Source organism: Trichosurus vulpecula, chromosome 9 (assembly GCF_011100635.1).
Source record: "Trichosurus vulpecula isolate mTriVul1 chromosome 9, mTriVul1.pri, whole genome shotgun sequence".
In the NCBI taxonomy this organism is placed as follows: Eukaryota; Metazoa; Chordata; class Mammalia; order Diprotodontia; family Phalangeridae; genus Trichosurus; species Trichosurus vulpecula.
In genome coordinates, this window is record NC_050581.1 from 195,329,808 (window position 1) to 195,355,931 (window position 26,124).

General features: G+C 40.5%; 2 protein-coding genes across 2 annotated transcripts in view; one reads left to right on the forward strand and one right to left on the reverse strand.

Moving 5' to 3' along the window:
* The window catches only part of CACNA2D3 (calcium voltage-gated channel auxiliary subunit alpha2delta 3), a 748,342-nt gene that overhangs the window by 227,741 nt on the left and 494,477 nt on the right, over positions 1 to 26,124 (reverse strand). The window contains exon 16 of the mRNA XM_036739688.1: positions 6,993 to 7,076. Within this exon, the coding sequence (XP_036595583.1) occupies positions 6,993 to 7,076 (84 nt within the window). The remainder of the gene's footprint in view (positions 1 to 6,992; positions 7,077 to 26,124) is intronic.
* Positions 23,245 to 24,759, forward strand: LOC118831087 (cell division cycle protein 20 homolog). The gene has a single exon (XM_036738247.1). The coding sequence runs from the start codon at positions 23,269 to 23,271 to the stop codon at positions 24,757 to 24,759; it is 1,491 nt and encodes a 496-aa protein (XP_036594142.1). The 5' UTR covers positions 23,245 to 23,268.

Genomic DNA, 26,124 nt, shown 5'->3' on the forward strand with positions numbered 1-26,124 from the left:
ATCCTTCAGTTTGGACTCAGAGCAGAATTGTCTTCTGGTTTTACTTATATTAAGAATGTCAATATTGAAATGCATCACTGCCTTCAATAGGATTTCAGCAGATTTCCTTTTTTTGGCCAGGAGGTTGGGAAGTGAAAATTGCAAGGGATTCAGCTGTGAGTAATTGGACGTTTCATGTGATGTGTCAAAACAAAAAGCAGTTATCAATGAAAAATAATCATCAGCCGATTTGGGGATCAAACAATAATCAACTCCTTCATCCATGGACAAAGAGCTAGCATTCATAGTACCAACAGTGAAATTCCTCTTTATCTAGTGCCAAAAATCTGGGTGATTCTTGGCACTTTCTGTCATATTTTCTGCCCCTTCCTCACTGTATGGTGGAAGAGGAAGGGGCTGAAGAGGAGAAAGGTATCAAATGATTTTTTTGCTTTTTTCTTTGCTTCGTGAGTTGCTGTGGACAAAGAGCCCGTCACTAAGGGGCCAGCCTGTGGTGATGAGATGCCATCTGGGGCCAGCATCCTTCTTGAAGTCTTTGGAGCTTGTTAGTCTTTGGCAGAGCTCATGTTCCACCAGCATCGCCTTCAAGAACCAAAGTCTACCAGCATGCCAGGGAGATGGTTGGAAGTGGGCTCTTTCCCACCCCTCCAAGGGGTGTCCTGGAGTAACAATGCTTACTGTGACAAACTTTATTCTTTTCTGTGTTAAGTGGTAGAAGATGTGCTGGGCTATTTCTGATCTCAGCTCTCCTCCTCCCTAGATGTGTCCTTGGGTGAGAAACTGCATCTCATTGGGTTTTATTTACCTAATTTGTCAAATGGCACAATTAATAACTATATACCCCCTGGAGGGTCATGAAAAGCAAAAATATTGTCATATATGGGAAAGTACTTCCCAAGTTAAAGCACTATTATATTTTTTAGTATTGATAATGATATTATATACATAATGTGTATTCACAGTAACATACTTGCATACGCACACCTACACCCACACCCACACCCACACCCTGCCCCAACACACACACATATACACAGCTGGGGCAGAAAGGAGGCAGGTGTCCAGGCATGTGTTTTGATTGGTACCAGGAAACTCCTTCCACTAATTTAGCTTGGAAATTCATCTCCTTACAATCTTGGAGAGTTACATGGACCTCTGAGAGAGTAAATTATTCATAGCCAATATGGTGAAAGGTAGATCTTGTTCCCAAATTTTTCTGACTCCAATACTAGCCTTCTATCTATTGTAGCATGCTGCCCCTCAGCTATCTCCCTCTGTCTCTGTGTATGTCTCACTCTCTTTCTTTCCCTCTACACTCATACTGCCACAGCCCATGCCTGTCTGTGCCCCTACATATACATATATATATATATATATATATATATATATATATATATGTATGTATGTATCACTTAATTGATGAATTAAAACAATGAAGTCCAGTTTCCCTGTTAATTGAGATTTGGTTTGGATCTTGAGGGCATTAGAGTAGCAAAAATAAGCATCCTGAGTACTAGGTCAATGGGATCACAGGATCCTAGACCTAGAACTAATAGGGCCCTTAAATGAGGAAACTGAGGCCTGCGGGAAGTTGATTTTTTAAATTGGAGAGTCCATTTTTCAGGGACCACTGAATGGGCTAATGCCAGTTCTTCTAATGTCTGGGCCAGAACAAAGCTCAGATAGACCCATGGGAAAGTGCCTGGAATGGTTTTTTTTTTTTTTGCCTCTTTTTAAATACCACCAACTGGAGAATAATACCAGCTCCCACTGATATATAGCACAATCAAGATTTTTCCAAGTACTGCATGCATATCATCTTCACAACTGCATGGTTGTTGTTGTTGTTGTTGTTTTTTTAATCCACTGAGGAAACCAAGGCTCTGAGGGGTTGGGAGTTGACTAGGTTCATAAAACTAGTAAATGTCTGAATCAGAATTCAAACTCACTTCTTTCTGGCTCCAAGTCCAGTCAGTTCTCCAGACCCTCCATTACACTCATTCTCTGGGGTCTCATCAAGTGAGAAAGAACATCAGGGACCTTGTTGAGACCTTCAAAGATCATCTGGTAGTAGAAATAGTCCAGAGCTAGGTGGGAGGCCATGTGGACCAACTTCCTCATGTTTCAGATGAGAAATCTAAAGTGCACATATGTGATAGGACTTTCCCAAGGTCACATAGGTTTAAAAATGGCAAAACCAAGATTTGAACTCATTTCTTATGATGCCAAGTTCAGCCCTGGAGTACCCCAGAGGAGTGGGACAATTAAGCTTAGGTGAGCTGACCCAAGCATCAATCAAGGAATCTGATCAAAGTGTAGCAGAGTTCAGTGCTAAAGGCAATTGGCCTTGGCACCAATCCATAGCATGCTGCCTCTCTGGTTGCCACCTGGTGCAGCCTCTTTCTGGGATGGACTTGGCCATTAGGCAATTTTTCCAAGAATTTCCATAACCTCTAATTTCTTGCCCTTGTTCACAGCGCTAAACCTGGAGAAGCTTAGCTGACCCCTTGAAGATTGAACACAATCTGCTTATTTCAAAGTCGCCAAATTTCCAGCTGGCTGCCACCCTTCCCCTAGGGCCTTTTGAGCCTGGTTTTCCTTGAAGAGGCTGCCTTCACCTAGATGCAGCTCTTGATGAATTCCTGTCAATTGCTACTCCTCGCTTGACAGAGTTAACAAGGCTGAAATCAAGATGGCTTCTCTTTGCACAGGACTCTAAGATGGGTGACTCCAGATTTCTCTCTGGAGAAAATGATACCCTTCTTGGGCAGAGAGCTTTCCAGGACCTAAGAGAACCAGGATGGATGCTTGAGGAAAGGGGGAGAGTAAAGACAGTGGCTGAGCAGGCTTGCCACTATGAGAGGAGGAAGCCTAATGCTAGGATGTAAAAATAGACTCGAGTATGAAGCACCTGTGTTGAGTATCCTCCTCCCCAACCAGCTGCAGCCCGGCTGTTCTGGGTGGGCTGCTTTTGGTTGGGGGGGCATAACTGAAGCATGAGATGGAGAAATTGGAGAGGGTCCAGAGGAGAGCTACCAAAATGCTGAAAGATTTAGGAAACGCACCATGGGAAGAAAGGTTTATAGAACTCCAAAAAAAGAAAAGACTGGGGCAGGATTTTAATTAGAGTCTTCAAGTAAAGGAAGGAGCATGAGTTATGGGGAGCAGCTGTTGGCAGTTTCTCCTGAAGACAGAATAAGGAAAATGCTTACATGGCAGCAGAGGGGATTAGGATTAGGAGGTGAGGCTGAATTGAATGCCAGTGCTAGTTAACTCCCCCACCCACCCTTCCTTCCTCCCTCCCTCCTTCTTTCCTTCATTTTCTTTTGTATTCTTCCCTTCCCTTCCTTTTTATACTTCCCTCCCCTTCTCCTTCCTTTACTTCCCTTTCTCTTTCCTTCCCTTCCCTTTCCCTTTCCCTTCACTCCTTCCTTCCTTCCACAAATATACAGTGTGGTACAAAAGAATCATGGATTCTAAAAAACTAAGGTGAACATCCTCATTCAGTTTTATACCCACATCTGTCCCCTTCTCTCCCCTCAGTTGGCAGTCACACCAATACAGTTCATCCTCCACATAGCTGCCCAAGGGGAATCCTTAAAGCCCAGAACCCTATTCTGAAATCCTCAGTGGCTCCCATTGACTCTAGGATAAAGTACAAAATCACCAGCCTGGCATCAAATGCCCTCTGAAATCTGTCTCCCCTTCCTGGACTCTCTCTACCAGCCAAACTGGCCTCCTACCTCTTGCAGATGTGTAGTAGTCTGCTCTCTGCCTCTCTGAACAGGTGGCCCACCATGGCTGGAATCCATGCCTTCTTTACCTGTTAGAATTTCCAGCTTCCACCTATCACAGTTCAATTGCCACTTGCTACAAGAGGCCTTTCATGATCGCCCCCCCCCCCAATTGCTAGAGCATTCTCCCTCCCTCTTGAAATCACTCCCCCGCTTTTAAGCAATTAATAATAAGAAGCTTGCTCATCCCTAGCAAAGAAGACCATTAAGAGCAGGGAAGAAGATGTTCATCCAGCATCGAACATTGATTCAGGTGAGTACAACTTGAAATTGCTTTGTACAATTCTAGATTGTTGTGTTTACTTCTGTATGTACATGGCATACGTAGGGTGTTCCAAAAGTCTTAGTGTAGTTTTAAGCTTTTAAAAGTTACAGAAAGCAACTACTCACTAAATATTTCTTGAATGTAATTGCATTAGTTCTTACATTCTTGCTTTTTCTCCCTTGTAATTAGACATAAATGATCTTTTCCCCATCGTGATTCACGTATACATAGGAAGTTGAATGTACATCCAGCTTCCTGACAATGTATAAATATGATCAACATTCTAGTCACTGAAATAACCAAGCATCTTGGAATTCTTTAGTGTAAATCTCTGGAGAATATTCTTCCATTTGAACTATCCATGGCCCCCCAACCCTCACAGGTTGGCTAAGTCCAAAGTCTAGCAGGTATAGCCGATTGGCCTTTTGAAAGAGCAGAACACAGTGCTCGAGCCTCCTAGAAGGAGGGCAGAGGGTGTGTGCAAATCAAATAAGCAATAAAAGAACATTATCTAAGAAATAGAATACTTTGATCAAAAGTAGGGATAAAGGAGTTCTGATGATGGACACACCCAACAGGAACAATGTTAGGTATCTAGACACTAGATGATCCTGGGTTTATCAATCAGATGTTCCAGGATTCTGATTGAAAAGGAAAATACATCCTAGAAACCAAAATGATTTTTCCAAAGAATTATTAGCAGTAAGAGATGTTATCTAATTGGACATAAACGAGCCTGCACTCAGTGGATAGGAGGAATTGAGCAATAAATAATTCTCTGGAGCTGGCCCAGGAATCATGCTGCAAACAGAGGAAAGAAAAATGAGAGTGTCAACTTAGTTTTAAGCAACAGACATGCAGGGCCAGGAGCCCTTTGAAGCAAACATAGCTAAAATTGAGTTTTTCTTCTCCATTAATTAGCACCAAAATAGACTTAAGGATGGAGAAGCTAGTTGATAATGAACATAAAAATCACCAGAAAAGAACATGGAAGTGCGCTGAGATCTCAAGAATGGAAATGAAGGGAAAAGTGCAATAAAACAAATGGAAAATAAAATGACTATCTCTCTGAAACATGTAGCCTGATGTTTGGCCATTATAAATCCACTAGGAGTACATTAAAAGAAAGGTCAAATGTGAATGAATCAGAAAGGATAAAAAAAAAGTATATCTTATAAAACATCCAATGTACGCAGAACTCATTGGGAAACATAATGGAAGAAGGGAAGGTTATAAAGATGTGCAGATAATGTATAATTGCATCAAGTATTGTTATGCATGAAGAAGAAAACGGTTCACATCACCCTTCCTCACACACTCTACATTCCAGCCAAACTGACCTATGCATTGTTCCCCATATATTGCATTCTCCCACCTTTGAGCCTTTGAATAGACTATGCTTGGATACTTACATTTCTCACTTCCAACTTCTCAGCTCCTTTTATAACTCAAGACAAATGTAATCCCATTTGAGAGGTCTTTCTCTTCTTGATCACTTTATCATTAGCCATCTCTCCCTTTCTACCCTACCCATTATTTTCCACTTGTTTCATACACAGCTATTATATATAATATTTTACATGGTGTTCTCTTCCTATAGAATGTATAGAACATAATCTTCCTGAAGGCAGGAATCATGTCCTTTCCTTTATTTGGGTTTTTGTTTGTTTGTTGGTCTTTAAATACTCAATACTTAGCAACTTTTTGTTTGGCATGTAGTAGGAACTTCTAATAAATGCTTACTCAATTTTTAAATCAATGGATATAAAAAGATAAAAGAACAAAGCCATGTCATCTAAACTTGACTCCAAATGGACCAGACACTTAGCAAGCAGGACAGCAGCTAAATTTCTAAAACAGATACAGTCAGCCTATTTTATAGGCAAGAAAGAAAATAGATTTATGCCAGCTCAGAGAGTCCACACAGCAAAGGATCTGAAGAAACATAAAACTTTTGGGATGGACAGATGCGATCCATTCCGTATTTCTGAAAGGCATGAGAAATAAATTTGGAAATCACTAATGGAAGTAGTCAAAATCTCTTTAGTAAGAGAGAGATAGTATGAACATACAGAGGTTGGGGAGGGGCTAGAAAAAAGAGACACAATGAAATAACTTAAGAAAGGGCTCAAGATACAAGTGAGAGAGTGCAGGCTAGAAAACGTGACTTTGGCAGCTGAGATATGATGAAGGGGGGAAAACAACTAAATAACAGGGACGGGGAGGGAACATGGGAACACCTGGAAAGTTACGACTTAATTAAGGACAGTCTGCCTGGATTCGCACAAAGGCAAACCGTGTCTAACAAATCTGATTTATTGAGGAAGTAACAAAAAGACTTGACAGAGGTTAAGTCACGGACATAAGGAACGCTTTTGATACAGCCTTGGAGCAAAGACTAAACCTGTGAGGTAAATAACTCTGGAGCGCCAGACTAAGGTGGAAGGAGGAGGAGGGGAACAGAGGAAGAGAGAGGAATGAAATGAGATCAGGCACAAAGACAGTTTTCTTAATTTAAATTAAAAACTGACAGGGAGCAAGAGACAAGATCACCTCTAAACCCAGGGCCATGGTCTAAAAATATTTCTGAGTGCTCTGTTGTGCCAGGCTAATTTGAGCTAACTAGGAAAGATGCAGCCTTACTGTATTCTCCTATGGGACCCTAAAATTCAGCCTTGTCAGAATTGAGGAAGACCTGCTATGGAGAGGTTGAAAAGGGAACCATTGACATAAGAGGGATGGGGATAGGAGGTGGACCCGGTAGGCCCTCCCCGCTGAACAATAAAAGGCAGAAGAAAGGAGAGAGCTTTTGGGTCCCCTTTCTGATGGGGGCAACTGGGTGGGCTCCAGAGCAGGCTCCTAAGACAGTGGCCAGGTACAATAGTGGGAACCAGCCAAAGTTCCTGACAAGAGACTTCAAACAAATCACTTACCACATCATCTCGGTCTTCCCATTCCACTTCAGAAAGGTCAACGCTGCTATAGTTGGGTTTCCTTCGCTTCTTTCCCTCTTCATACTAGCAGCAGGAGGGGAAGAAAGGAAAAAAAAACACACACATTGGATAAAGACATAGCCAGATATGATGGGACTTTTTTTCTACTCCTAGACCTTGTTTTATGATTGGAACTTTGGAGGAGATACACTGGTGAGGAGCAAAGGAGGGTTGTTAGTACTTGGTGTGTTATTGGCACTGCAGCACAACCTAGCTACCCATAAACATTTTAACCAAGCTTTGCTGTTAGATATCAATCTCTCCCCACCCCCCTCTCCATAAGATAGATAGATAGATAGATAGATAGATAGATAGATAGATAGATAGATAGATAAGATAGATAGATGGATGGATAGATGGATAGATTTTCATATTTTCTCTCCAAATTCTAGAAAGAAGGGAAGGCTTTGCCTATTGAGAAGACTCACCTAATCGTGTTATTTCCTAAAGGTGGTGTTATTGATAATATACTAGCCTTGGAGTTAGGAAGACTAGAGATCAGATATTTTGTCAGACGCTTCTAGAGAAAGACTAGCTACGTGACCCTGGCCATGTCTTTTAAACATGCTGGACTCTATTTTCCTCGTCAATAAAGTGTGAGTAATAATGGCACCTACCTCATGGAGTTGTTGTGACAGTGCCAAATGGGATAGAACTAAAAAAGCGCTTTGCAAACCTCCAAGTGCCATATGAATGGTAACTCTTATCTTTACTTCTCCCTCTTGGCAGTTTTCCAGGGCCTACACAACTATTGTGGCTAGAAAGGAAAGAGGAGATCTCAAGATTTCCACAGAGTTACTTGAACTGCCTCTGTCATCAGGCCAAAGAATTCTCCTTCCCAAGACAGTTCACAAGGAGCATCTTTGGGACTGTGTGAACAAAGCCGTGATTCTTTGGACCTTGGGACACGTGATTGCTCCAATTGGACAACATGGCATTTTATTAAAAAAGAAAAAAAATGTGAATCCTGATAGTTCTGTGCCTCTGTGCATGATCACAGGACTAAAAAATCCTAAAGTCAGGGCCCTGTGACTGCCATCTCCACAAAATAACTCTATTGGGTTTCACGGCACTGAATGTGGGGGTGTTTATATGGTAGGTAATTCTGCCCTCTACTGAACACTTGGGAGAAATCACCATTTAGTTTAAACACAAAACAGGAGATCAGGCGGGAACCTGTTGAAATAAGATTTCCATGCTTTACTGTGGAAACATTACTTATGTTTTGATTAAATTAATAAGGTGATAAATTGTTTGGTCCTGGTTTAAGGCTCACTTGGTCTCAAGCAAGCTCCTTCATCAATCTGAGTGTCAGTTTTCTCATCTGTAAAATGATGCAATAGGACTAGATTATTTCTAAAGTCCCTGCTAGCTCTGAATTTGTGAATCAGTGCAAAGCAAAACATTGGGGTGCAGGGTAATGAGTCACACTGGGAAATCTGGAACAGAGTACAGTAATAATGTCCTGATAGAGACCATTGCATTTTGTAAAGTGCTTCACATCCAGGACCGTACCTGGCAGCTCTATGAGGCTGGGACTAAGGGGGATGTTAGCCCTACAATTTAGGCATTTTTGGTTCACTGATGATGCCCAAGGTCAGTAAATGTCTGCAGCAAGATTTAAACCCAAGCCTCCTGTGAGCAGGTCCAGTGTTCTATGCACCATGCCATACCCATTTTCTCAGGCTGGCTCAGATGTCACTAGGCCACTTCTTCCACAGGAAGCATTGCCCTCAGAAGGACTCCATATCTTGGAAGAGAAGCACTCATGGGCCCCTATTTAATCCTTACTTGGGGAGCAGGACAAGGTCATCTCATAGTTAACCAGTATTTGACTCTGTCTTTGGCTTTCTATCAACAGGAGGGTGATCTCTCTTGGGTCTTCAAATGTACTCCAGACAAGAAAAGAAAACAGATCTTCCAGAAGCTGTGGTCATCTAGAGCAGATTAACCATTAGTACTGGGCTAGAGGCTTATGGGGCACCAGAAGCCTGAGCTCCCATGTGAGTTGAGAACCAAGACAGGAACAGACACAAGACCAGGAGAACTAGAAGACAGAGCTGCCTTTGGACAGCAGGACTGACTGGAGGCATGAATACACTAAGGCTCAAGACTGACAGTGACAGTGACAAAGTAAAACAACTTAGTCATGAGTTTATGTGTGGTGATTTCTCCCACCAAGCACAATGGGAAGGGTGATAGATCTGGAGCCAGAGAGCCTGGGTTTGAAGCATGGCATTACAGTCTAACCTATGTGAAATTAGGAAAATGGCTTACTTGTTCTGGGACTTAGTTTCCTCATGTCTGTTTTTTTTGGGGGGAGGAGGGGAGTGGTAGATTAGCTGAACTATAGAATCCTTTCCCCCTGTAAGTGGGCGATCCCATCAGCCTAGCTAGTTACAACAGACCAAGAGGTCATGCAGTCCAGCGCTCTGGCTTCAAGCAAGATTGTACCTGAGTTCATTCAATAAACATTTACTAAAAAAGCTTGATAGTGGCAAGATGCTATATTGAATAACACCAAGAATATGGAGGCATGAAAGGCATGGTGCCTGTCCTCAAGGGGCTTACAAGCTAAGATGAGGCACATATCTTTCACTTGTTTTTCTGTAAGAATTTCAAGAATCTGTGACTTCATTTATGGGGACATGCTTGCCACCCATTCACCCATGACTCTCTTCTCACCTGACTAAATGGCCTTTATGTGCTGTGTGGCTGATACAGATTCATCCAGTGTTGTCAAGGATTCTGTGATGAACCTCTTGAAATATATCTAGCCCAAGAGTCAGTGGGGCAGTAGTTAGAGCCTTGGACTGGGAATTGGGAAGACTGGGATTTGAACCCTACCTCAGGGGCTTCCTATTTGTGAGACCTTGAGCAAATCTCTTTGACTATCTGAGCCTCAGTTTCCTAACTTACAAAATTAACTCAATGACCTCTGAGATTCCTCACAGCTTTAAGTCTATGAAGTCACTTCATCTCTTTGAGCTTCAGTTTTCTTCTCTTTAAAATGAGGGGGTTGGACTTGAAGGCCTCTAAGGTCCTTTCCAATGCTAAATCTATGTTTCTTTGATCTCAACCATAAACAAAAGGTACTAAGATGTTGGTCAAGGTTTTCTCTGATCAATGGATTCACCCATGGCTGTAATGCATTTGAGAATCCAGGGCCATCTTCAAACCATAAGACATTCGAGGAAGACACAGTGGAAGCCCACATACAAATAATCTTAATTCCCTGCTTCAGTGAACAATTACTGAGCAGTGACTGTGTGCCAGGCACTGAGTTCAGTGCTGGGAAGCTGGATTAGAGCTGATCTCTCCACTCAAGTAGATGGACAAAATATGAACAAATTGTTAAGATGCAAACCAAAGTATGATGAGAATGCAAAAGATTTTCAACCAGTTTTTAATCTGAGTTTACAAAAGGGAGTTGCCCCTTCCAGCTGGGAGAATCCAGAAAGGTGCTGTGAAGCAGGTGGCTATGAGCTAGTCTGCTGTGGTCCAGGAAAGGAAGGGAAGGGAAGTGAAGGAAAGGGACAAAGCACTTATAAAACATCTAGTATGTTCCAGACATAGCACTAGGTGCTTTACAAATATTATCTTATTTGATCTTCAGAGTAATTTTCTGAGTTAGATATACTTTTGAAGAATGGACAGGAATTAGGCAGAGCTAGGGGAAGGATGCCCCAAAATGCCAAACCACACAACTTCAGAGTTGATAGAGAACCTAAAAATTGGGCATCTCATCTCTTATAAGAGACTCAGTAATTGGCTCCAGCCTTTGCACAAAAGCCTCCAATGAGAGGGAGGCCGCTACTTCCTAAGGCAGCATGTTCCATGTTGGACAGCTCTGATTGTTAGGATTTTTTTTTCATACATCACAACTTGTATTCAAGGTGGAGGAAATAGAAGGGAGATGGAAAATTTGAGGAGTCATGTTCAAAGAATGGGTTATAATGCAGTATAGCCATAAGTGATGACTTGTTCTGATTGTAGTTTAGATGGTGTAGCTGTGTTTTTGCTTTTGTTTTGTTTTTTTTTTTAATAATTAAGATCAGGGGAGAGAGAAGGATAAACTGAGTATGATAAAGAGTAGGATAAACAGGGTGGAAAAGTGATTTGGAGCTAAATCAAGATATGACTTGAAAATTAGGAATAAAGGAATCAGACTCCATTCACTAAATAATAGGGTGTGATGGAAGGATTTGGGTCAACAGAGGAGTAAGATCTGAGCTTGGTTCTCTATCCTCACTGTCCTTACTTCCTCACTAGAATTAGCCTTTCTAGGGAGACTTTTTTTTTTTTTTGCTGTAATGAGTAGTATGGATTGCAGAGAGAAAATAAGGGAGACAAGGAGGCCAAGTTAGTGCCTATCACAGCATTGCAGATAAGAGCTAATGAGGGTGTGAACTAGGGTGGTATTCATGTGAATGCAGTGGTAGGAAACAAAGGAAAATTTCATAAGTAGAAATAAAAGTGTTCCACAGTTGGGGGTAAGGAAGAAGCAATAGGCAAAGATACTTGGGAAATTTCCAACCCTGACAAAACCAGAAGGCGGTACTTTCTCTTTTAGACAGCTTGAGTTGAGATGATGGTGGGATCTCTTCAGGTAGATTGTATCCTAGCAATAGGAGAGAGGTTGTGTCTAGACATATAGATTTAGGAGTCACTCCAATAGTGGTTAGAGTTCAAACAGTGGGACTGGATCAAAGAATCACCCAAGAAGACCAGAGTACAGAAATGGGGATAAGAACAGAACACTGACAATTTCAAAGGTAGGAGGACAAAGACATAGCCAGTGGATTCATAAGAGGATTTTTCAAGAGGTGGAAGGAGGACCATGAGAAAACTTTGCTATGAAAGCCAAACCATGAGAGGAATACAAAAAGAAACTGTAACAAATGCAACAAAAAAAGAACAAGAATCAGGAAAAGCCTTTTACATTTAATTGAATGTCACTGGGGACCTTCAACATTCTAATGCCCTGCCTGGTCAGAGAAGAAAATAAATGGGGTACTGAAGAAGGAGCAACAATTGGGTAAAGACATCTGGTTTTGAAAAGAGCCTGGCTATGAAGGAAAGCCCAGGGGTTTGGGAGGGGGGGAAGGCATTGAAGGAAGATGTTTCAAGAAGAGACCTCAGCCTCTTTTGGGTAAGGAACGATGGAAAGAAAGAGAATAGGTAAGACCAAAAGCGGTTATGAGATGATAGATTTAAAGCCTGAAGGGACCCCCCATTTTAGGTATGAGGTTACAATGATTAGCCTAGGTTCATACAGCTCATATCCAAGGGGGATTTCAAACCCGGGTCTTCCCAGCTCCAAGTGGTGCTCTATCTACTGGGATACAATTAAAAACTTGTGGAGCAAGGTCCACAAGAATGTGGAGGGGGGAATGAGATAAAGGACATGAATAGAGGGGAGATAGAAGAACAAATTAAGGAAGAAGTCCATTGCTTCCTCTGAGCCAGGAGAGTACTAGGAGAGGAAGACTGAAGAGAGGGAATCATCATGTAGAAGAAGAGAAAAAGGAAAATCATAATCTCATCAATTCCTTATATCAGCCCCATGAAATAAGGCATTAATTATCCTTGTTTTGCAGATGAGGAAACTGAGGCTGGGCCACACAAAGAAACTTGCCTAAGCTAAGGTAGTTTTTAAGGAGAGAGCTGTGGCTTGGGCCTCATCTCTTTTCCTTCCAATCTTGGTGCTCTTCTGGTCCAATCTCTGCTGTTTCCCAGCTTTACCCTACATGGCCACCATCTTCTGGGTACACTTAGCTACCAGGCTACCTGCTGAGAGAGAGAAGGAGCCAAGTGGGGCTTGGGCTTGATTGATGAATGTGGAAAAATGAAATAGCTTCTACAAACTTTCTAAAAAAATTTCTAAAGAGAAATGACTGAGCATCGGGGAGGTTCTAGCTCAGGGGAGATGGTACAAATTTGAAGCAGATTCCATCAGTGATAATGCAGCCCAAGAATAAAAGCGAGTAGTTCATGGGGGAAATGGAGCCAGTGTCCAGGGTGGAGATTAGATCTATGAAGCCAGAAGTGGATAGTTTAGCTGGGAGACTAGGGGAGAGAAGAGCAAGCAAGGTCAAGAGATGACATGCAAGGAGGGAATGTTCATCAACTTGAGGATCTGGATGTGGAGAAGTTGAGTTATTAGTCAATTGGTCAATCAACAAGCATTTATTAAGCCCTGACTATGTGCCAGGTGCTGTATTAGGCAAAGGAGAAATGAAACAATCCCTGTTCTTTAGAAGATTACATCCCATCATAGGAGATAGCCAATGCATGTAGAAGTATATACAGAACAAATACTTAATCATAGCAATAAGCCAGCATGGAAATAGCACTTTCAGGTTTGCAAAGCACTTTGAATGAGTTGTCCTATTTGATACTCATGGCAAACTTTTGAAATAGGGGCTATTATTGGGTCCATTTTTGATAAACAGAACATATACAAAACTGGGACTTTGGGCTAGTCGCTTCATCACCACAGGCCTTCATTTCTTTATTAAGTAAGACAATTGGACTAGATGACCTGTGAAGCCTGAAGCAGCTTGAGTTCTAAGATTCTCTGGTAGTTACAATCATCTCCTTTGGTCAGGACTTTCATGTTGCTATCCTTTTCTTTTTCTGACCCAAATGGCCCAACTAGGGATCAAGAGCTGAACTGAACCACATTTCTTATCAGACCAGGCTCTGAAGTCTTCTTTTAGACCATCTGAGGGTCTGAACATAACTTGGAAATACAGAAAAAATGAGGCTGCTTTTGGCGTTGGTGAATGCCTCATCTTCCTCCAGGGCTGCCTTTTCCAAGGAAGATACACAGCAAAAACATAATGTCTTCAGAGAGAAAAAGAGACAGATCTGGGAAAGAAAACTAGTGCACGAAGAAGAGAAGTCCAAAGAGTCATGCAATAGAGAAATATAATTTCAATGTTATGTCAAAACCTTGGGTAAGAAGGAAAGCAGATGAGAGACAAGAGGCATGTTGAGGCGATAGACTTTTCCTCCCTTGAAAAAGGCATAATGCTCTTATTAATTAGTGTTTTTAAATGTCTCAAAGATGAAAAGTTCGAGGTACACCCTTGGTATTATTAAAAAACCCTTTTGATCACTTTAAAACTAAAATAGCTTGGGGATTAAAAACATAACGACAATTAAGAGCCAGCTTTGAAAAACAGGATGACCTTTATCTTAATCAGTGTCCTCTGTTAAAGGTGGGGTCTTATTATTTGAGTTGTGAAGGTTCATAAACAATGGGGGTGGAAAGTTGGTTGGAAGCCAGGGTGAGGTCCCACTCAGGTTCTGGGAGGCTGACCCTGCACTTGGGTTGGTTCAAGAAACACAACTATTATTTTTAATAACCACATCTCTTTGTATATTGGGGTCTTATAGCCCCTGGGTTCCCCAAGTTCCCTGGTTCAAGAAGGCACTCATAAGAGCAAAAGTTTAGACTCTGCACATCTACTTGTTTACCAAAAGACACTTCCCCACCTCAAGGAAGTCTTGTAGGGAAGGCATAACTCCAGAATCCCTAGGTTATAGTTAACATTGATTTTAATTTTGGATTTCTGGGCCATTGTAACTAATGTTGAGATTCTGACATTCCATGAAATTTCTAGTCACAATTCAAAGAAACACCATAGGTGCAATCATGCCACCCAGTGTGAGGCATGCAACCCTCAGTGATGAGGGAGGGACATGATTCTGGGGAGGTGGTAGAGGCAGAGCACATAGGGATAAGTAAACACAGAAAACAACTTTCTGCCTAGCTAAGTCAAGGAAGACATTCTGAGCCATCAGTCAGCTCCCAGGCCACTGTCTAGCATACTGTAACTATGATGAAAAATGGGCGGATTTATCAAAAAAATAAATAAATAATATGGATGGAGAAAAACACACATGTATAAGGAGTCACTTTATGTTGAGCACTGTGCTAGAGGCTTGAGACACAATTACAAAAGCAAAACAGTCTCTACTCTGCAAGAATATATGTTCTAATGGAGGAGACAGCAAATGTAGTCACGTGGTTATCAAGGAAGGGAATTTTAGTCTGGGGAGTGATAGGGTCCATACAAGAAGCCATTGATCAATCATTGTTCCCTTTCCAATGGCAATAGAAGGATTGCTGTGATTTTTCTTCTCAGAGAATGAGGAAGAAAGCTAAAGTGAGATATTGGTACATGGCAGAGGGCAAATGGCAAGAGGTTCTGGTGGAGGGCTGGCTAGAATGTAAGGCATGGTCTCTGCCTATCTAAACAGAGGGCAGTCAGGGAGACAATTCACTCAGTCTTGTTGATAATGCTTACCAGCCAACCCTAATTCCTAACCTTATCAACCCAACCCTAATTCCATTTCTATTCCTAACTTACTCGATCACTTAACATTTATTAAGATCTTACTATGTGCCAGGAACCTTGCTAAATGCTGGAGATATAAAGAAAAAAGAAAGAGATAACTCCTACTTTCAAGGAATTGCTCATCTAATCATAACACATCAATCAATCAACAAGCATTTATAAGTAGTTATTCTGTATCAGGCATCATGGGCCACAAAGATGAAAATGAACTATTCCTGCCAAAGCACAGAGTTGGGAGAAGAGGGCTATGTGTGAACAATAACAAGGAAAATTCGGCTAAGCGTTATAGTAAGTGAAGGGCTTTGGGGTGGAAGATAAATAATGAAGTTGGAAAGAAAGTTTGGGGCCAAGTTGTGAAAGACTTTTAAAGTCATTGAAGTTTTATACTTGACCTGACAGACAACAGGGAGTTTAATGAATAGGGGAGCCACATGGTCAGATCTACGCTTTAGGAAAATTATTTTTACAGGTGGATGAAGGATGGCTTGGGGAAGGAAGGATATGAAGATCTGGAGAGTCACTAGGAGGCTATTGCAGTAGTCTAGCAAAGAAGGAATGAGGCTTAATAAGGTTGGGTGTGTGAGTGGAAAGGAAGGCACATATACACGAGATATGATGACAGAAACAGCAAAATTTGGCAATCGCTGTGAAAAGGATGATTTTCTTCTCTGAACTTGAATCCCTAATGCCAAACATGATATTTGACACACAGTAAATACTTGGTAAATATTTCTTAATTGATTCATTGTTTGATGGAGACTCCAAAATAATGAACGCAGAGGTCATAAATCTGGGAAATCACCATGAATAGTGACATCCTCCAAAGAAATAGGAAAATTTGATAGAGGGTAAACTTAATATGTTATCTTTTAAATGGTGGTATTGAGAGGCCTTAGAGACATTCAGTTTGAAATATCCAAAGATAGTTGGTGATGAAGGATTGAAACTTGGCAGAGGGACCAGGGCTGGATCTGGGAGTTATTAATGTAGAGACGTTAGTTAAACCCATGGAAGTTTATGAGATCACCAAGAGACAGTACGCAGAGAGGCAAAAAAATACAAGAATGCCAAGACAGAGCCTTGGGAAAACCAACAGGTGGGGAATAAGACATGAATGATGAGAATGATGTGCTAGAAAAGGAGACTGAGAAGAAGCGCTCAGACAGGTGTGAAGGGAAAACCTACAGAGAAGAAAAGATCCTGGAACAGAGTGTGCTCAAGAGTGCCAAGTGCCGAAGAGAGGTGAAGAAGTCGGAGAATTGAGAAAGGACCATCAAATCTGGTGAATGGGAGAGTGCTGACCATTTTGGAGAGAGCCATTTCAGTTCAATGATGAGGTCAGAGCCTGAACTGCAGAAAGGTGGAGAGTGAATTAAGAGGCAGTGAAAGGGGTGACAAGTAAAAACATCTTTTTTAGGAAACTGGCTGAGAAAAAGAGGAGAGATATAGAAAATTACTTATTTAAGGGGATAGTTGAATCTAGTAAAGAGTTTTTGAGGATGGGGGAGATTTGGAAATGTTTGAAGTCAGCAATGTAGGAACCAGTAGAGAGGTAGTGTTTGATGTTGAGGGAGAGAGACAGAGAGACAAAGAAAGCAAGGACACAGAGAAAGAGTCAGAAGGAGACAGAGACAGAGAGAGAAGAAGATAGTAGGAATAATCTAGTGGAGAAGACAGGAGGAGATGGGATCAAAGGCACCAAAGGCACCTGCGGCAGTGCTGACTGTAATAATGAGAAGTCACCTTCATGAGAGATAAAGAGGAGAGAGTAGAGGATGGATATGGAGAGATTTTGAGATCAAGTGGAGGAGAAATAAAAGAATTTATCTGGAATGGCCTCAGTGTTCACAGTAATGTAGTAAGAGATAAGATCTACATCTCAGAATATGGAGGGAAGGGAGAGTTGGAAGCCTTGAGGAAAGAAAAGCTTCTGTGGGGAATGTGATATGGGATTAATTAAAGGGGAATCAAAGAACTGCCTTGTTGTGGTGAAGCCCAAGTTGATTTTAGGTGACATAAATCTGCAGTGGACCCAGTTGGCATGGTTTGATGATTCCCTCCAGATTTATTCATTAGAACATGAATTTTATCTGAGAGGAAGGTGGTGGGATTAATGTAGAGCTGGAATTTAGCAAGAGAAGAGTAGCCAGAGGATAAGGGAAAGATGAGAGATCTGAGAGTAGAGACTAGAAAGAAGCTGAATTGGTTGAGAATTGGAAGGGATAATACATTAAGGGATGGGGATAATGTTTTAAGGTTAATTAAGAGGAGAGGGGAGAGCCAAAATGGCATAGAGAAGCCAGGAAGTTGCCTGAACTTTCCCCAGTTTCCCTCAGAAACAATGTTAAATCAAGCCTCTAATAGAATTCTGGAGTGACAGAATCTAGAAAAAGATGGAGTGAAACAATTTTCTAGCCCAAGAACACTTAGAAGGACTACAGTAAAGGTCTGTCTCACTTGGGTAAAAGGTTAACAGAGCCCAGTACAGGTAGTTTCTGAGCAAGCCAGTGGGAAGTTCTTAGGCACAGCATAGATCATCAACCAAGATCCTGAGGACTGTGGTTCTGGCTCAGAAGGCCAGTGGCATAGCAGGCCAGCTCTGAGGCCTCCAGCATCAGCACAGCAGGCAAATTGTCAGCACTGGAATTTAGAGCACAACAGGTGCAAATAATCTGGGCTACCATTGGAACAGTGCACCTTGTATGAAGCAGAGCCCATTTTTTAAAAATGAGCAATAAAAAAGAGTTCTGACCATAGGAAGCTACTACAGTAACAGGGAAGGTCAATATACAAACTCAGAAGAAGACAACAATATCAAAATATCTACCTGCAAAGTGTCAAAGGAGACTATGAATTTGTTTCAAGTCCAAAAAGTCCTCTTAGAAGAGCTCAGAAAGGATTTTAAAAATCAGATAGGACACATAGAAGAGAAATGGGAAAAAATGAGAGTGCAAGAGAAAAGTGAAAAAAGAGTCAACAGCTAGGAAAAGGAAGCACAAAAATTGACTGAAGAAAACTATCCCTTAAAAAATAGACTTGACCAAATGGGAAAAAAATCCACTGACAAAAACAGCTCCTTTAAAAGTATAATTGACCAAATGGAAAAAAGAGATATAAAATGAACTGAAGAAAATAATTCCTCAAAAATTAGAATTGGGCAAGTGGAAGCTAATGACTACATGAAATATTAAGAATCAGTCAAATGAAATCAAAAGAATGAAAAAAATAAAAGAAAACATAAAATACCTCATTGGAAAATCAACTGGCCTGGAAAAAAAGATCTAGAAGAAATAATTTGAGAATTATTGGACAACAAGAAAGCCATGGTTAAAAATCAATCAATTAATTAATGAGAACCTGTACAGGATCTTTTAAGAAATTATCAAGGAAAACTGCCCTGACATCTTAGAAACAAAGGGTAAAATAGTCATTGAAAGATTTCACCGATCACCTCCTGAAAGAGACCTCAAAATGAAAATTGAATATTGAAGCCAAATTCCAGAACTATTAGATCAAGGAGAAAATATTGCAAGCAGCCAGAAATAAAAATTCAAATTTCAAGGGTTCACAGTGAGGATTACACAGGACTTAGAAGCTTCTACTTTCAAGTATCAGAGGGCTTGGAATATAATATTCCAGAAGACAAAAGAGCTTGGATTTCCAAGAATCAATTACCCAGAATAATTGAACATAATCTTTCAGGGGAAAAGATGGACATTCAATGAAATAGGGGACTTTCAAACTTTCCTGATGAAAATACAAGAGCTGAACAAAATAATTGATACTCAAATACAAGACTCAAGACAGCATAAAAAGGTAAACAGGGAAGGAGAAAAACAAACAAACAAATAAACATAGTATTCAATAAGGTTAAACTGTTTACATCCTTAAAGGGGAAGATGATACTTGTAACTCTTAAGAATTATTTCTCTATTAGGGCAGTCAAAAGGAGTATACTCAGAGGGTGTGGGTATAAGTTAACTTTGATGTGATGATTAAAACAATTAATTAAGGGGTGAGAAAAAAAGGATTATACTGGGAGAAGAGGAAAGGGAGAGACAGAATGGAGTAAATTATATCACATGAAGAGGCATGAAAGACCTATTATAGTAGAGGGAAAGAAGGGAGGGGTGAGCATTGTTTAAATCTTACTTTCATCAGATTTGGCTCAAAGAGGGAATAACATACATTCATTTGGGTAGAGAAATCTATCTTATCTTAGGGAAGTAGGAGGGGAAAGGGGAAATAAAAAAAGAGATGGGTGGCTGATAGAAAGGAGGGAAGATTAGGGGAGGCAGTGATCAGAAGCAAATCACTGGTGAGAAGGGACAAGGTGAAAGGACAGAGAAAAGCATAAAAAGCGGGAAAATAGTATGGAGGGAAAAATACAGTCAGTATTCATAACTGGGAAGGTGACTGAAATGAACTCTCCCATAAAATGAAAGCAAATAGCGAAGATTAAAAGCCAGAATCCTACAATAAGTTGTTTATAAGAAACACATTTAAGCAGAGAGATACACAGAGTAAAGGTAAAAGGCTGGTATAGAATATATCATGCTTCAGCTGAAGTGGAAAAAAGGCAGGGATAGAAATCCTGATCTCAGACAAAGCAAAAAAAAAAAAATAGATCTAATTAAGTGATAAGGAAGGAAAATACATCTTCCTAAAAGGCACCACAGACAATGAAGTAATATCAATACTTAATATATATGCACCAAGTAGTATAGCTTCCAAATTCTTAGAGAATTTAAGTGAGTTGCAAGAAGAAATAGATAGCAAAACTATATTGGTGGGAACCTCAACCTCCCCCTCTCAGAGCTAGATAAATCTAACCACAAAATAAACAAGAAAGAAGTTAAGGAGGTGAATAGAATTTTAGAAAAAAAATAGATATGATAAACCACTGGAGAAAATTGAATAGGGATAGAAAGGAATATACCTTTTCTCAGCAGTACATGGCATCTACACAAAAATTGACTATGCATTGGGGCATAAAATACAACAAATTCAAAAAAGAAGAAATATTAAATACATCCTTTTCAGATCATGATGCAATAAATGTTGCCTCTAATAAAAAGCCATAGAAAGACACATTAAAATTCAATTGAAAACTAAATAATCTAATCCTAAAGCATGAGTGGATCAAGCAATAAATTATAGAAATAAGCATGACTTCATCAAAGAGAAGGACAACATTGAGACAGTGTACCAAAATTCATGGGCTGCAGCCAAAGCATTACTTAGGGGAAATTTTATATATCTAAATGCTCATATGAATAAAATTGAGAAAGAGCAGATCAGTCAAAAAGCTAGAAAAAGAACAAATTAAAAATCCCCAACTAAATACCAAATTAGAAATTATGAAAGTCAAAGGAGAGATTATTAAAATTGAAAGGAAGAAAAATATTGAACTAATAAATAAATCTAACAGCAGGTTTTATGAAAAAAAAACAACCAAATAGATAAACCATTGGTTAATTTGTTTCTTTTTTAAGAAGAAAACCAATTTCCAGTATCAAAAATGAAAAATGTGAATTCACCACCAATGAACATGAAATTAAAGCAATAATTAGGAGCTATTTTGCCCAACTGTATGCCTAACTCTGACAACCTAAGTGAAATGGTTGAATATTTACAAACACATGAATTGCCAGATTAACTGAAGAACTATTTAATAAATTAACTATTTAATAAATTTAATTAAATAAATTTAATAAATTAATAAAATAAATTGCCCCATTTTAGAAAAAGTAATTTAAGAAACCATCAATGAACTTCCCTAAGGAAAAAAAGGTCTCCAGGGTCAGATGGATTTACAAGTGTATTCTACCAAACATGTAAAGAACAATTAATCTAAATATTACATAAAGTAATTGGAAAAATAGGTGCAGGAGTTTTACCGAATTCCTTTTATGACACAAATTTGGTGCTGATACCTAAACTAGGAAGAGCCAAAACAGAGAAATAAAATTATAGATAATCTTCCCTAATGAATATTGATGTGAAAAAATAAGATATTAGCAAAGAGATTACAGCAATTTATCATGAGAATAATACATTATGACTAGGTTGGATTTCTACCAGGAATGCAGGGCTGGTTCAATATTAAGAAAACTACAAACATAATTAGCCCTTTTAATAACAAAACCACCAGAAATCATATTATTATCTCAATAGATGAAGAAAAAATATTTTGAAAAACACAGCACCCATTTCTATTAAAAACACTAGAGACCATAGGAATAAATGGAGCATTCCTTAAAATAAGTACTACCTATCTAAAATTATCAGCAAGAATTATCTTTAATGGGAATAAGCTAGAAGTCTTCCCAATAAGAATAGGGGTGAAACAAGGATGCCCATTATCAACACCAATTGTTCAATACTGTATTAAGAAATGTTAGCTTAGCAATAAGAGAAGAAAAAAAAGAAATCGAAGGAATTAGACTAGGCAGTGAGGAAACAAAACTATCACTCTTTGCAGATCATATGATACTATACTTAGAGAATCAACTAAAAAAAACCACTTGAAATAATTAAAAACTTTAGCAAAGTTGCAGGATCTAAAATCAATACAGATAAATCATCAGCACTTCTAGATATTACAACAAAGCCCATCAAGGAAAGATAGACACAGAAATTTCATTAAATAACCGTAGACAATATAAACTATTTGAGAGTCTGCTTGCCAAGACAAATGCAGAAACTATATGAACACAATTACAAAACACTTTTCATACAAATAAAGTCAGATCTAAATAATTGGAAAAAATATGAATTACTCATAAGGATGCCAAGCTAATATGATAAAAATGACAATTTTATCTAAATTAATTTACTTAACCAGTATCATACCAATGAAACTACCAAAGCATTATTTTTTAGAGCTTGAAAAAAATAACAAAATTCATGTGCAAGAACAAAAGGTCAAAAATATTAAATGAATTAATGAAAAAAATGCAAAGGAATGCAGCCTAACCACACCAGATCTAAAACTATATTATAAAGGAGTAATCATCAAAACTGTTTGAGACTGGCTAAAAAATAGAGTGCTAGATCAGTGGAATAGATTAAGAACACAAGACATAGCAGTAAATGATTATAGTAATCTACTGTTTGGTAAGCCCAAAGATTCGAATTTCTGGAATAAGAACTCACTATTTGACAAAAACTTCAGGGAAAACTGAAAAATAGTATGGCATAAACTAGACAAAGACCAACATCTCACACTGTATACCAAGATAAGATCAAAATGGGTATATGATTTAGACATAAAGGGTGATACCATAATCAATTTAGGAGAGCAAGGAATTGTATACCTTCAAATCTATGGAGAAGGAGGAAAAATATGACCAAACAAGAGACAGAGAAACATTCTGAAATACAAAATGGATAATTTTGACCACATGAAATTAAAGATTTGCATAAACAAAACCAATACAGTCAAGATTAGAAGTAAAGCAGAAAATAATTTTTACAGCCAGTGTTTCTGATATCATTTCTCAAATATATAGAAAACCAAATCAATTTTATAAGAATACAAGTCATCCTCCATTGATCAATGGTCACAGGGTATGAACAGGTAGTTTTTAGATGAAGAAATTAAAGCCATTTGTCGTCATATTTAAAACAAACACTCTAAATCACAAGTTCAAAATAAAACACCCTAAATGACTATTGATTGGAGAAATGCAAATTAAAACAACTCTGAGGTACCACCTCACACCTATCAGATTGGCTAATATGACAGAAAAGGAAAATTATAATTGAAAAGATGTGGGAAGTGGTGCTGGCAGTGGAGGAGAGGCGGCGGAGGACGAAGCGAGATCGGGTGGAGGTCCAGTACCATGGCACAGTTTGTACTTGAGAACGACCTGCACTCCCTGCTCCAGCTGGACACGTCTATTGCCAATGCACCTCCTGCTCGATGGCAGCGCAAAGCCAAGGAAACCCCTGGGCCCCCCCTTTCCCCAATGCGCACGGCCAACCGATCGCACAGCTCCGGGAGAACGCCAGGCCGGACTCCTGGCAAATCTGGTTCCAAGACACAAAGCACCCCCAGTAAGGCAGGTGGGGATCGCTACATCCCCCATCGAAGCACATCCCAGATGGAGGTGGCCAGCTTCCTGCTGAGCAAGGAGAATCAGCCAGCCAACCTCACACCCACCAGGAAGGAGCAGCAGAAAGCCTGGTCCTTGAATCTAAATGGTTTTGATGTGGAAGAAGCCAAGATCCTCCGGCTCAGTGGGAAGCCCCAGAATGCCCCTGAGGGCTATCAAAATAGCCTTCGGGTGCTGTACAGTCAGAAGGCCACCCCGGGTTCCAGTCGGAAGAAGACCTGCCGCTATATCCCCTCCCTTCCTGACCGCATCCTAGACGCCCCTGAGATTCAAAATGACTACTACCTGAACCTCATGGATTGGAGCTGTGGCAACGTGCTGGCTGTGGCTCTAGACAAGTCTGTGTACCTGTGGAACGCAGGCTCGGGGGAAATCCTGCAGCTCTTGCAGACAGAGAGGCCACGGGACTACGTGTCCTCTGTGGCCTGGATCAAGGAGGGAAACTACCTGGCCGTGGGCACCAGCAGTGCAGAGGTTCAGCTTTGGGATGTCCAGCAGCAGAAACGGCTTAGAAACATGAGCAGCCACGTGGGTGCCCCGGCCTGGAACAGCTACATCCTCTCCAGTGGGTCTCGGTCTGGCCACGTCCATCACCATGATGTCCGAGTGGCTGAACACCACGTAGCTACACTGAGTGGACACAGCCAGGAAGTGTGTGGCCTACGCTGGGCCCCAGACGGCCGATACCTGGCCAGTGGTGGCAATGACAACTTGGTGAATGTGTGGCCCAGTGCCCCGACTGACGGGGGCTGGGGTCCCCTGCAGACCTTCACTCAGCATGTTGGCCCAGTCAAGGCTGTGGCCTGGTGTCCATGGCAGTCCAACATGCTGGCCACTGGAGGTGGCACCAGCGACCGGCACATCCGGATCTGGAACGTTTGCTCAGGAGCATGTCTCAGTGCCGTGGATGCCCAGTCCCAGGTGTGTGCCATCCTCTGGTCCCCCCACTATAAAGAACTCATCTCTGGCCATGGCTTTGCCCAGAACCAGCTGGTCATCTGGAAGTACCCAAGCATGGCCAAGGTAGCCGAGCTCAAAAGTCACACGGCCCGAGTCCTGAGCCTGACCATGAGCCCTGATGGCAGCACCGTGGCCTCGGCCGCTGCCGATGAAACCCTCCGCCTATGGCGCTGCTTCGAGCTGGACCCTGCGCAGCAGCGCGAGCGGGAGAAGGCCAGTGCAGCCAAGAGCAGCCTCATCCACCAGGGCATCTGCTGAGGCCAGCCCCGGCTTCCCCCCCTACCCACTGGGTTTTATTTTTCTAATAAAGACATCTGTCCCCTGGAAAAAAAAAAAAGAAAGAAAAGATGTGGGAAAATTGAGACACCGATGCATTGTTGGTGGAGTTGTGAACTGATCCAACCTTTCTGGAGAACAATTTGGAACTGTGTCCAAAGAGCAACCAAACCGTATGTACCCCTTGATCTAGCCATACAACTATTAGGTCTGTATCCCAAAGAGATGATAAAAGCAGGGAAAGAACCCACATGTACAAAAATATTTAGAGCAACTCTTTTTGTGGTAGCCAAGAATTGGTGCCCATCAATTGGGGAATGACTGAACAAGTTGTGGTATATGAATATAATGGAATACTATTGTGCTATAAGAAATGGTGAAAAGGCAGATTTCAGAAAAAAAAAACAAAACATGGAAAGACTTACAAACTAACGCTGAGTGAAGTGAGCAGAAGAACCATGAAAACGTTGTATGCAATGATAGCAACACTGGACGATGATCAACTATGATAGACTGCTCTTTTCAGCAACGCAGTCATCCAAGACAATTCCAAAAGAACACTCGAAATCGCTAGTTATAAAAAAACACTCTGTATCCTGTTGATTGGAGAAATGCAAATTAAAACAACTCTGAGCTATCACTTCACACCTATCAGATTGGCTAATAGGACAGAAAAGGAAAACTATAATTATATAATTATAAACATAAATCACAATTATATAATATATAATTCATGATGGAAAATGCTACCACATCCAGAGAAAGAACTGATGGGGTCTGAATGCGGACTGAAGAGGACTATTTTCACCTTTTTTTTTGGAGGGGGGGTTTTGCCCTTTTGTTCTATTTCTTCTTTCACAATATGCCTAATGTGGGAAATATATTTATATAATTGCACATGTTTGACTTAGATTACCATTTTGGGGAAGAAGATGAGAGGGAGGGAGGGAGAAAAATACTGAAACTCCAAATATTCTAAAAAATAGGTGTTGAAAATTATCTTTACATGATATTGGAAATAAAATAAATACTCTTTGCAAAAAAAAAAAGATTAAATGGCTCATATACATTTTTTTTTCATTCAGTCCCTACAACAACCCTGTGAAAGAGAAGCTACTATTATCCCCATCTTATAGATGAGAAAACTAAGACTCAATGTAGTTAAATTAATTGTCCAGGGTCACATAGTTAGTAAGAGTTGGAAGCAGGATTCGACATTGGGCTCCTGACTCCAAGGCCAACACTGCCACTGATGCAGATCACAACTCATACGTGTTTTCTTGTCCTTTGGAAAGAAGACTGGGTTTAGAGTCCAAGATCCTTGGATCCAGATCCTGGCTGCTTTAT

Bases quoted from the DNA above. Each gene is read 5' to 3' on its own strand.
- LOC118831087 (XM_036738247.1), top strand. From the start codon at position 23,269: ATGGCACAGTTTGTACTTGAGAACGACCTGCACTCCCTGCTCCAGCTG.